The sequence below is a fragment of the Aulonocara sp. 'chitande type north' Nkhata Bay genome, linkage group LG19, assembly GCF_057382095.1.
Source record: "Aulonocara sp. 'chitande type north' Nkhata Bay isolate Kocher_YH1m ecotype deep benthic linkage group LG19, A_spYH_male_GT1.1, whole genome shotgun sequence".
In the NCBI taxonomy this organism is placed as follows: Eukaryota; Metazoa; Chordata; class Actinopteri; order Cichliformes; family Cichlidae; genus Aulonocara; species Aulonocara sp. 'chitande type north' Nkhata Bay.
In genome coordinates this window covers 23,106,225-23,119,364 of record NC_141362.1, presented here as the reverse complement: position 1 = coordinate 23,119,364, position 13,140 = coordinate 23,106,225, and the positions used below count along the sequence as shown (strand labels likewise).

Below are 13,140 nucleotides of genomic sequence, written 5' to 3'. Positions count from 1 at the left end.
AAGGGTCTGTAGAGTGTTACTGCTGCACCTTTGCGGTAATAATATTGCATGGGATATTATAAAATATACATGGAAGTAATTTACAATGGGATTAATAAAAATAGATATTGATCCCTTTGCCACGTGTGATCAATAATTCAGCCTCTTCCTGCCCATTCACTGATGCGCGGCTGAATTCCAGCACAGCAGCTGTCATCCCTGTAATAAAAGGCGCTGTCAGGCTTTTTCAATGACATCACATAGAAGCGCAATTTTCCAACATGGCGTCCAGCCGGGTGCTGGAGAGGGAGGTCCAGGAGGAGCCGAAGCGCGCCGCTACCGCAAACCTCGACTTTTGCCTCCATAAATACTCCCTGCTCATCATAATCGGACGGACCGCTCGCCTCAGGCAGACGGAACACATCAGCAGGGAGATAGAGCGAGGTAGGTTTATTTCAGCCCGCGTCCAATAGCTGCTGTATGCCATTTTGCTTTTTCCTATACAATTGTATTACAAAAAAAACAGCTTCCTGCAAGTTCTTCTTGCCCAAATCATCACTTGCGGTGATATACTGAGCACACTGCAGTTTTTTTTATGCAATTTTTCCCCACCGTACTGACCGAGGATGCGTCATCTGGCGACACTCCACCATCAGCATCACCCCCTCATCCCTCCGGACACATTATAATTAAAAGCTGTCTGGAGTGGGTGCTTTGCCTTTCGCCTCAGTTTTAGTTTTTAGTTATGTAAGGACAAGCTTTGAGGGAAATGTTGCGCCGGGGATTTTCAGTCCACACACAGCCACTTGTAAGCGATGTCCCATTAACCTTTGTGCATTTATGCACAGCTGTAATTGTGGATGCTGCAGACCAGACAGTGCGTACTCATAACGATCCATTACAGTCTATGTTTTATTGCTTTGCTGTTTTGCAGCTGTAGACATTTTATGGAAGCCAGCATGTGTAGCAGACAGTTCATGTAAAACAGGATAGATAGGGAAATTGAAGAGAAACCACGAGGACAGACACAGATAGAAAAACAGACTGACTCATATTCCTGCACTGTAGCTAACTGGGCCAATTAACATTTCATTACACTCTGGTGAAAGCTATGTACTTCAAAAATGTCATCAACTTTTCATGAACTGAACAAACAGCCCAGTTTTTTGAATGTACATCTGTAGCTAAAGATTATTTCTTCATCGGTTAATCATAAAAATAATAATTTAACAACTGTTTGTCCTACAGATTGGGAAAATCATCTGCTATAGTGTCCTCCAGTTTTTCAGTCTTCATCATGTGTCTTTAGCAGTCTAAAAGCCAACCACATTCAGCTGACTGTCACGTGTTTCAAAGAAAAACCTCAAATTCTCCTCACTTGTCAGCTAAAAACAGAAAATACATTTACATGTACAATATAAGATGGTACATTCTGTATTTAATGTGTATAATTAGCTGAAAGTAAATGCTACAGACTCTTTATCGTGTTTATATGACAGATTGCAAGATACAATGATACTCGTTGTACTATGTTAAAAAGAGAGAGCAGATTTGGTTGAATGCATTAAATATTGAAATAAAATATACTATGGGATAGCTACGATTATAACAGCCAGTTTTAATATTTTGCGAATACTTGGACATGTGTAGGCTTTTATCACATTGCACCATGTGACAGTATAGCCTCTAACTTTCTTGCTGTCAGGTATTCGGTCATGGGATGTGGACTTAAAATCCTGTAACCTGAACCTCTACCTCCAAGAATTCCTCTCCCATCACACGGCATCTTTCAAGAGTGCAGGTAAGATTTAAGTCATCTTTCTTGCCAAACTCTTTGGCCCTACTGGGGAAACTCCCATTGCCATGGCAATATTTCAGCTCAGCCAATCTGGGGTCACTAAGGAAGGAAGGAAGGAAAGTGGACAAGCAGCCAGACAGGGCGATTGTTGAGCATGGGTGGGCCCACGACACAGAAAACAATAGAAACCTGCAGCCAAGTTTTGCCACCTCTCGTTCTCTCTGTATGGTTGGCAATTAAGGACAGCTGAGCACAGGAAAAAAGACAGACAAAAAGAATTAAACAGTTGTGTCACAGCTGATCCGTGTAAAGTGAAGTGATGAAAATGGTCAAGAGCAGACATTTGTCTATCCAGAGAGGTTGCCTGCACTGTAGTATAGCTTCCATAATAAGATCGACTACAGAAATGAATAGTGTGAGGCATGCATTTATTTAATTTCTTGTCCAAAAGTTAGACAACAATCAATAGCACTCACTTGCATTCAGTGTCAAAACTATGTATCTTGCTATAATACTAATAATACTAACAATCCTGCCTCCTGAGCCCTCACATTTACCAGAGTGGTGAATCAGCATGTTGAGGTTTTACATTAACCACCAGTGGAGACTCCAGGAAGTCACTGCTCCCAGCCTTCACATGCTATGTGATATGTGATGCTATTTTCTAATTTTTACATGTGTTACAGAAATATTAGTCATTTTCCCATTTCCAGTCTTTATGCTAAGCTAAGTTAGCCAGATGGTGTTTGTAGTTTCATTTTTTAGTGTACAGAAACAGAGATATATGTCTAATTATTGTCAAGGAAAGGAAAAGACATATTCTCCCAGAATTTTAAATGTTTGGTTGAATTATGCAAAATGTCATGTAGGGAAAATAGCCCTTTCTGTTTCCCTTTGTGTAAAAAGACTGAGAAACATTTGTTCATATTTGGGTCATGAAATTCCAGTCGGCTAAGTACGCCTCTGTATTCTTAGCTGTTCACCTAGTCCAGCCTCTCAGACTGGATGTCCTTCTCAGATTGAGGAAACTTGGCATCTCTTCCTCAGACAATCCTTCTGACTCAGCTGTTCCACTTTTCTTACTTTCTCTTTTTCACCCAGTGAGTCAATCACCCGTCCGATTAGCCCAGTTCACTTTCTCCTCTTTGAGCTCTTCTCCTATTTGCTTCCAGTCTGTCACTCAATGCTCGGACCTGTCGGCTTATCTCCCTCTTGTTTGCATCCCTGTGGCTGTCTGTTTGTCCTTCTCTTTATATCTCTTCTTATTTTTCTCTCTGCCTCTTCAGGGCATAAGTGTCTACGTCACTGTACCAGAGTGTTGGACACTCAGGTGGTGATCAGTCCATCTCAGGACCAGGTTCATTCAGAGGTGAGGGGATAAATCCTCGGGTGGCAGCTGACAAAATGATGCTGTGTTAAAATGATTCAGTTATTCAGAAATAAGTTGAATATAATAATTTCCCAAATGTATGAATTGTTGTTTTATTGCCATCACTATGTTTAAGCAGGTGCAACAGGAATTTATACATGTACATTATTTTCATTAGGCTGTAGATGCCTTGAATAACTATGCAAAATTACAACATTATTATCTCAAATACTTCCACACTATAACTGGGCTACTGTATGTAGTATAATATGTATAATAGGCAACATCTCAAAGCAAGGTGCAATATACCAAAACACTCACCCTCTTCCCCCAAACTTTAAACACTATTCCCCTGTTTTTACGTGGGATCCAGATTTATTGAGCTTTCTGTGAAAAACGCTAACCTCGTATGTCACCTCGTGTTCATATCAAAAGCACCGGCATGCTCTAAAACACAATTAACTCAAATCATCACTGCCAGAATCCAATTAGCACACAATTTGTCATGTGGAAGCACAGACAGTCCAACACGTTTGCACACCAGTCAGTAGATAAAAGGGCCATGTGGCAGTTCACTGGTTTTGGAACATTTCCCCGGCTGTCTGGCCGTGGCTGTTATTGACTATTTCTGGCCTAACACAGACCAGAGAGGGGATGTTGGGGCTCAATCAATTACATTTTCTTCCATGCACAAAAGTTTGCCTCTCCATCATATTGAGAAATACCTGGCTATTATGATAATATACTGCATTTCTGAAAATCTGTTGAATATTTTTTGCGGTGCATTTACGTTTTGCTCTAAATTTCAAACTGACCGAAGTCATAACTGCACACTGATGAAGACCATTGTGCAGTTATGCATGTGCCTTCAGAGGAACCTAACCTAATATAACAGCTCTGTCATATCGGGGCACAGACATGTTACCTTTGTTATGTTTTTGCACGATTGTGACCTAAACGCAAGACTCCAAAAATAAAAATAACCATGTAGTAGATTGTGCATAAAGTTAAAAAAAGTACAAAGAATTCAAAGTGGCAACAAATTCAAATCCAAGATTTCAATTCACAACATTGCGCTGCATTTAGATGATCAGTGATAAACACTATCAGCGTTTTAAATGTGGTGGCTGATTGGTCTATACTCAATATACACATTTTTTTGCATGGTAAAAATGAGGCCTGTAGCTACTCATTTGCTTTGTTATGGAGTAATCCTGGAATGTAATCACAAAACAGCTAAACAAGGGTGTGACATCTTTGTGACATGTGTGACATTTGATGTACAGAGCTGTGCAAATGTCTTGAGAGACCCTTCATTTCTTTATAATTTGCTTCCAAGGAACCAAACTGTCTTATAGTTTAAAAAAAAAGTAGTCTTGAGCAATAGTTCTCCAGGATTTCTGAAGCTCTTATACAGTTTGTCTTTTTGACATTGACATTGCCTTTTCACTCATTTTTGGTCCATCCTTGTACCTGAGCATTTCAGAAGATCTTTTTAAGCTATTTAATGCTGATTTATGAATCATTCAAGCATAAAACAACACCTAATTCAAGACATGAACCGGTTTGGTGTAAATACATAACAGACAATATAGAAAAGAGCCTATTTTAAATTGTATCTTCAGGCACTTCATTACTAGCAGTCTGTTATAAAACACAACATTTGTTCCAATTTCTTTAGTCAAACCTACAAATAATACCAAAGTTAAGACAACTTGATATTCATAAAATACTGGTTTTTGGTTTTTTTTTTTTGCACTAACCAGGTGATTTGAATTTCTTTCAAGATACTTGCAGAACATTTCTTAAAGAAATTACAAGAAAGCCTGCCTAAGAGTATTTCATGCATTTTCACAGTACTGTTTACTATTCTTTGATTTTTCTCCATCTATATTTTTACATTTATCTTCACTGCTTTTCTGTTGACTTTCAATTAGGCCTGATTTTTTTCCATTTCTGTTCCCTGGTCAGGTGTTTGCGTTCCTGTCCAGAGAATCGGCTCATAAGCTGCTGATCTTGGCTGGCCTGAGTGAGGAGGAAAGCGGAGACGTGCTTTTTAACAGAGGACTGTTTTCACCATACCAACTGAAACAAATCTTAACAGAACAGGTATACACCTAACCACAAAGTTGCAATTATAATTCTGAATGCACAAACTTGCCACACCTTGAAGCCCAAATGACCGGAACACTGCATATAGACAATATCAGAATATGTTAAGAGTACACGCTTAAAAACAAGCATCATGTTTTCAAGCACACACAGAGGTTTTAAAATTATACATGTAACAATAGTACAGTTTTAAAGTAAACCTTTATTACCACCTACAAATCCAGGCTTAATTCAGAGCAGTGACTAATGATTATCTTCTCATATTACTGATCATTCTTTCAGTTTCAGGGTCAGAAAATTGTTAAGAGTTCCTGGACTGTGGTCTTGAAAAATGATCTTTTAATAAATAGTGCAAAACTCTTAAAATTTGCAGTGAAGGGTAAACATCAAGTTCTCACAACAGTGAAGTTTGACCTAACATCCAAATGATACTTTAAAAACGGGGCTGTAATGTATTATTGAGGATGATCCTGATATTGAGAGTTTATAAAGATCCCAACCAGTATTTAGTATCTTCTCATTTTTTATAAAAATCATAATCACATAATATGATCAGCATTTAAAATGACCATTCCATAAATTTGCCTGTTTAATAAATGTGAGGCGCTATCCACTGACATGACTAAGATATAGCTTTGAGCGACTTTACTGTAAATTGTGAAGGATAAAATTAAAAATTGTATATATAATGCTGGGAACTTGTCTCTCTTCAGTCTTTTGACCAGGAGAGCTCTGCCTCCTCACTTCCACCCAGCAGGATCCATCTGACCCTCAGTTGTCCCAACATTGGCCAGTGGAGAAAGACTCTTGTGGAAAACCAGCCCCTGCAAGGTCCTTTCAGTCTCTGCATCAATCCCCCAGAGGTGCTGCCTGCGATGGAAGCTCTGGGGAAATTCACGTCACTCATCTCTTGCACCATTTGTCCTTCTTCCCCCTTTGACCTGCTGCCGCCTCCTACCACTGTGGGTTTCCTCAAGCTGTCCCGCCCCTGCTGTTACGTATTCCCTGCTGGCCGTGGTGATTGTGCCTTCTTTGCCGTTAACGGGTTTACGGTGCTGGTGGACGGAGGCTCGGACTCTCAGGCCTGCTTCTGGAAGCTGGTCCGCCACCTCGACAGAGTTGATGCTGTTTTGTTGACGCATGTCGGGACAGAGAACCTCCCTGGTGTCGTCTCCTTCCTGGAGAGGAAGGTGGCTGAGCAGGAGCTGAGAACTGACGTCATAGGTAGCATAACAGGGGATAATGAGTAAATTATGCTCTCTTTATTTGTTTCATTTTCTGAAATAACACATTGTGGCTCTCTTTCTTTCTTTATACTGCTCCACAGAGGACTCGTGTAAGAAGCTCATCTCTCCAGAGCTTGGGGTTGTGTTCTTTAATGCCCCCAGCAGGTTGCAGGTGGAACAACAGCCCTGTGAGTGCTGCAATAAAACAACAATAGAGTAAAAATTGAAAAAATAACCAAACTGTTAATATCAGCTATCAATCATTTTTCTGATAAATGCATTTATATTAATATCATTTGTTCATTTATTTACTTTCTGTTTTGTTTTGCACTGAGCAATCAGTGTAATGTTCAAGCACCAACAACATCTACTTGTGCATGTTATCTCATGACATTTTTAACTGCTAAAAACAATGATATGACTGATTGGTTATACAAGTTATCATTATTCTCCTGTCAGGTGTGGACAATGTACTGAAGAGCACCCAGCAGGCTGCTCTAACCCTACAGCTGTTAAAGAATTTAGACATCAGACCGCAACCAATGTTTCGACCGCAAGGAGTCCCCTTTGAGCCCTTAACCCTTTTCCAAAAGATGGGAGTGGGACAGCTGGATTTATACATACTAAACCCAGGCAAAAACAACCAGGAATACCAGACATTCATGCAAAATTGGCCCGATGGAGTATCATCAGCATCTAAATCCCAAACTCTCCCTCTCACCGCCCTCACCTCTGTGTGTGCTCTGCTTGTGTGGCATCCAGCGTGTCCTCAAGAGAAGGTGGTCAGGGTGCTTTTCCCTGGCATTACCCCACAGGCAAAGCTGCTGCAGGGGCTGGAAAAGCTAAAGGGGCTGGCCTTTCTCCAGAAACCCACAGTGACAATGGGAGACTTAGAGAAACTAGGAGAAGAGAAAAAGACCAAGAGGACAGAGAGCCAGGACAGTGTCAAGTCACAAGGAAAGGAGGGAACACACAAACAAAGGAAAGAGCGTGGAGATGGTAAGGATGTGTCTTCAAAGGAAAAAGGAAAAGCATTAAATGGAACTGGCATGATGGAGACTGATAAAACCAAAATAAAAGAGACAGGCATAAAGGATAAAGCAGCAGAGAAGAATACTTCCAAAAAAGGAGGAGGAAAGGATGGGAAAAAAGAGGAGAAGACTGACAACAAAGAAGGGAGCATAGCTAGAAAGAACAGTCAGAGCAAGAAGGATGGTGTTCCCTCCAAATTAAAGAACGAAAATAAAATGAAGCTCAAAAAAGAAGCAAAGAATGACTCTAAAATAGGAGAGAAGAAAGCAAAAAAGCTACCAGGAAAGGAAGCAAATGATAGCAAGAAGCTGCATGTCAACAGTGCACTGCCAAATAATGACTCAGCCAAATCTGACACTAGAGCTGTGCCAGAAATCCTTGATCCAGAGTGCACTGTTACTGAGCAGGAAAATAAAAAAATGGACCCCGAGGAAAATCCCTGTGGCTCCAAAATGTCTACCCCTGAAGATATGACAGCTGATTTTCTTAAGCTGAGGGAGGAAATCGAACGAGAAGAGGCACAGGTGGAAACGGTAGATAAGCAGAAAAGCAGTGATCCAGAAAATGAAAAGAGCCTAGGAGGCCTGAGCCAAGAAGACACTTGTAATGAAACAGCTGACAGATCAGTAGAAAAAGCAGCAGATAGTGGAGGGAGTGGTGATAATGGAGTGCAACATATGCCTGGAAGTGGTGAGAGAGCTGATACAGACTTGCAGAAAAGCCTTGTAGACCAGCCTGGAAATGCTACAAAACCTGCAAAGGTTGTAGGATTTCCATCTCCTTTGAACAAGGCACCAAAGAATGAGCGTACAGTCCAGTTAGACTTAACTCCAACTGAGTACACGCTTCTTGATGGGGCTTTGAAATATAGTCCACCCTCGCGATCCTCTCCAGAGAACCAGGCTCCTGTCAGCCCCGACGAGGAGACCGTAGAACCAGCGTCCCCCGACTCACGGCCCAACAGCGCAGGCCACACTCCTTACTGTTTGTCCCCAGACGATGTTTGGTGCAACAGGTCTGCTCTTAGCCGGCTACAAGCCCAGGGTAGCCTAGATTCTGCTGATGTTAACCAGCCAAATGGGTCATCCAGGCAAAGTGAGGGGCAGCTATGCCATCCTAAAAGCACTCCAGAGAACCCCACACATCCCAGAGAGAAGCATTTAAGTTTTCTTCCTTTGGGGACACTTAAGGAAGTTTCTTCAGACCCGTCTCCCTCTGTTGCCACCACCACTACACACTCCATGCCAGCAGAGGTGAGCTCACCTCAGTCCACAGAGGTAGATGAATCATTGTCCATGTCCTTTGAGCAGGGACCAACCACTGGGAGCCAGAGAGAGGGCGATGACAGCGTTTATCACTCTCACTCCAATGGCAGCCACTATGCAGGAATGTCCTTACAAATGAAGAAGCCTCTCAAATCTTTAGGTCAGAGTTCAGAGGCAGCACGACCTTTGGCTCCCAGCACACTTCATTTCGAGGCTTCAGGTCATGATGTAGACCTGTGTTTGGTTTCTCCCTGTGAGTTTAAACATTTTAAACAGCCCGACTCCGGCTCAGGCACCAGCGAGGCCTCCAGAGGAGCCTTTACTCCGCATCATCACGGCAACAACAATAACAACACCAAGGACACGTCACCCAGTGACTCAAACGCCCCTGTCTGCACTGAGGACTGCCCGTCCACCACTGCTGACGGAGCTCTGGACTCGGATGAGGATGAGTCATGTAGCGAGCCTTCTAATTCTCCACAAAACATCCTAACCCATCAGGCTCTGCCGCCAGACCCTCTTCCAGCACCTCTCAGGGACAGTCCACCTCTGCCTCCACATCCTGACGCCTCCATGCCAGTTCCCCAGTTTGACTCAGATGTTCATGGCAAGAGAGCAAAAGCCACGGGCATGCGAGGAAAAAAACTTGCAGGGGTGAGTTTGTCTCGTGAGCAGAAACACATGCCTGTGTTAAGATCATGTATGAGCTTTATTGTGGCTTCAGGTGGATTGTGGTATTTCTAAGCTGAAGACAGGTTGAATTATTTTGTTGTGTTGTCACACAAAGAGGTCCGAGTAATTACTGAATTTATCTCGTCTGCTAGATTGAAGGCAAAATATGTGATTTATGAAAATATATGAAAGATTAATTATACTATCAGCGCAACTGGTTTTGGCCACAGGTTAAAGCCTGTGTCTTTATTTTATAAGAGTAAAAATGATTATTATATGAATGGCTGCTTCAACATATCTGACATTTTGATATGATACAAAATGTTTTCTGTTACTTCATAAAACCCATCAAAATACTCAAAGTGGACCTTTTGACTCATGTTATTTTTATTTGTAAAGCGTAACCTAATTATTACTTTAAAAATTTGGGCCATAAAATTGTCTAAATCATAATCTATTTAAACAAAATCTACCACTGAACTTTGTATTACATTTGATCTTTTTTGTGATCAGGTCATTGAGGCCTCCCAAAAATCAGGCTCAGGGAAAAGCAGGACAGGGAGCCAAAGTGGAGTCACAAAAGGAAGCGTCTCTTTAGCTCGTACCCCCTCCACCAGCACTCGATCAGCACCAGCAAAATCCTCGTCCAGTCCAGGTATGAGCTGTGAAGTGGGATTTTTTCTCTTGCCGTGCGTAATTTAAGGGCAACTTCAACATTTAAGTGTTGTGTCTCGGTATGAGCGCTATTAGGCTGTAATTTCTCCTCTCCTTTCGGCCACAGGCTCTAAGGCTACCTCTGCTGGGGAAGTCAGTGTGTATGTGGACCTGGCTTATACCCCCTCTGGAGCCTCCTCTCCCACAGTGAGTGTGGACTTCTTCAAGTGTGTTCGCTCTTCTTGCTACATCATCAGCGGTGACAGCCCGGAGCGGGAGGAACTAATGAGGCAAACCCTGGATGCTCTGCTGGATGGAAAGATATCATGGCCAGACTCTATGCAGGTAGAAACATTATACAGTAGATTATTATGTAAGTGTTTTTTCCCCCAAAATGAGAAAATGTAAAATGCAATCACAGAGATCATTTCCATGAAAATTGGGCTGTTACTGAATCCCAAACCACACTCTGTAGATCCCTCCAAATGCTAAAATCATCAGCTATTACTGAATGGCTAAAGGCGGCCTTTTGTATTTCTCCAGGTAACAGTGATCCCTACCTTCGAATCGGTGTCGATGCAGGAGTGGTACCAGCAGACCTTGGACAAACAGCGTGAACTAGGAATCACTGTCCTGGGATCTAACAGCACCGTTGCCATGCAGGATGAAACTTTCCCCGCCTGCAAAATAGAGTTCTGAGACAAACTAGGATCTGCAGCCTGGAGGATGGAAGGTGGACCTGGGCTAAATTAAACTGTGACATTAAGGTAGAGAGCTTGAGGACTGATGGAGTGACAGAATAGGAAGTTAGAAACAAATATTATGGAAAAAAGTGCAACTCTTTCTGCACGTTCACGACTGAGTAGATAACGATATGAGGCTTTTGCCTCACTCTTCCTGGTATAACACTTCCTTTAGGGTGTTGTTGCACCGAGGGGCCCTTAGATCTCTTCCCTCCGGGGGTAATGCATGACTTCACTGACCCATGACCCTATGCAAAACAGGAGAGGAGGTCATACTGGCTGCAAGAGAAGCATGTCAGCCTGCATAAATGTAGATTTACATGAAAGCTGATGCTGTAGATTACTGAAAATAATGTACACGGGGTCAATGGCACTTTGTGTAGGCTTGCACTGAAACGTGATCGTAGTTTGTGCTGTGTACCTGGGCCCGTTTTGCTGCTTTTAGCATTAACAGCTTTCTAACAACATTTATCCATATTACATGCAACTGGTGAAAGTGTGCAAACTATTAATTATGAAAGCCGTGCATTTGTTTATTTTTCTTTTAATTAGACTTATTTGATCATTCATTTCTCAATGAGAGTCCAACAACAAATATTCATATTGAGTGGTAAAGCATTTTGTTCTGAGCACTGTAAGTACATGTGATGTTTGCTGCGCTTGTGTTTTAACTGCTTTAAAAAAGTATTACGCCACATTGGTGGCAGTGTCAACTGTGCTGAGCAAACAGACTCTCAGAAATACTGAAAATGACAATTACTGACTCTGAGATTACTGAAAATGAGTGTGCAAATCTGCCAGAAGGGATTAGAGTACCAGATTAAATTTAACAGCATTACAGCAATCGTGATATTAATATTAGTCCTGCAATTGTAATCAGTTAAAATGCTTATGATCATAAGCGTGTGAGGCTCAGACTTGTTAATATGTATTTGGATTGTGGATATGATCACACGGTCTGTTGTAGAGAGGCTTGCCAGAGTGTAAATAAGAATTACTTAACAATCAGATTGTATTTAAACAGTGAAGACATCCCAAAGGTGGAAAGCACCCAACCCCCCACTCCATCCTAATACTGAACAGTTTTAATAAAGTAGACTACAGTACACAGGGCACTTTGTTTAATATAGTGACAAAATTCTTTTCATTTAAAATTTTTATTTCTTGTTCATTTTGAAAATAGTTTTAAAAAAGCCAAAACAAAACAAAGGGAAAATAAAGAACATATTCAATGCATATCTAGATTATAATTATTATAACTGAGACATTAAATCCAATCTGGCTACACAGAAATGCGCAATTTATCACTTTTGAAGGTAAATATTTAAATGCAGCTCTACCCTCAAGGAAATTGTTCTTGAAAAAAAAAATCTTAACTAATTAAATCAATTGCACAGATGTTACAAAAGGCCAAAGAAATTGCAAGGGAAGTGCAAAGTACAAGGAAATGTGTCCAAAGTACCGTCAGTGCAGTCTCTCAATAGTAAGTGTTGATTTTTTATTGCGTCTGCACATCATAAAAACTGGTGTAGTCACAGTGACAGGTCCTTCTTTTACTTGAGCCCAGACTAGATATCCACGAATCCATGGAGGGATGTGTAAGAAATCATCAGTGCTCTCTGTTCCTGTCACATGAATGTGCATGTGGAATGCAGAGTTTGATTAATACCAAAGCAAATGATCACAAAGACACAACAACCCATTTTGCTTTTTAAATCCACGTTTTTTTTTCAATTGTTTAAAGACGCTATAAAAACTAGTCATAAGTTCTTATTATACTTGAGAAAAAAATGATTTATTTCTCGTCACTCATCCCAATAATGTTACAATGATGTCCAGTGCTAATTTATAACAACTCATGACTGCCTTTTTTCTGCAAAATGGCGCCAGTTTGAGGTTTTAAACGATTGACTACTTGAACCTGCAAGTGAATTGTAACTATGTGTATGTGTCCTGCATGTATAAAAAATGTACTGTATGTTGTTGTTCATTCATGATATTCATGAAGCAAGAGAGCAAAGCACTGTGGGAGACAGGGCAGAGCAAGGTGTTGTGAGCAATGGGAAAGTGTCACTTTGTAATTGTCTGTAAGAACATACAATAACAATGTCAAATGTGTGGGTTGTAGGGCAGTGAGCAATGTATGAATAAAGAATGTGCATCACCATTCAAAGGTCTGCTGAGAGTTGCCCTGTGGATGTTGAATCAAATTATCATAATCTTACAACACAATAGAACAAATTACCCACTTTTGCTTATTGTAGCTACATTTTAATTAATTTTATATTTC

General features: G+C 41.0%; 1 protein-coding gene across 1 annotated transcript; it reads left to right on the top strand.

Annotated features, from left to right (window-relative positions):
- Positions 1–225: 225 nt before the first annotated feature.
- LOC147307029 (microtubule-associated protein 1S-like) lies at positions 226–13,017 on the top strand. The gene is made up of 10 exons (XM_086275045.1): positions 226–423; positions 1,685–1,780; positions 3,064–3,146; positions 5,118–5,255; positions 5,972–6,482; positions 6,586–6,672; positions 6,944–9,435; positions 9,967–10,108; positions 10,235–10,452; positions 10,651–13,017. Exons 1-10 carry the CDS (start codon positions 261–263, stop codon positions 10,804–10,806), a joined length of 4,086 nt encoding a protein of 1,361 aa, XP_086131171.1. The 5' UTR covers positions 226–260; the 3' UTR covers positions 10,807–13,017.
- Positions 13,018–13,140: the final 123 nt, after the last annotated feature.

Excerpts from the sequence above, each read along its gene's own strand:
- LOC147307029 (XM_086275045.1), top strand. The coding sequence starts at position 261 with ATGGCGTCCAGCCGGGTGCTGGAGAGGGAGGTCCAGGAGGAGCCGAAG. Across the intron at positions 1,781-3,063 it reads GGCATCTTTCAAGAGTGCAG|GGCATAAGTGTCTACGTCAC; the intron begins GTAAGATTTAAG and ends CTGCCTCTTCAG. Across the intron at positions 3,147-5,117 it reads AGGACCAGGTTCATTCAGAG|GTGTTTGCGTTCCTGTCCAG; the intron begins GTGAGGGGATAA and ends TTCCCTGGTCAG.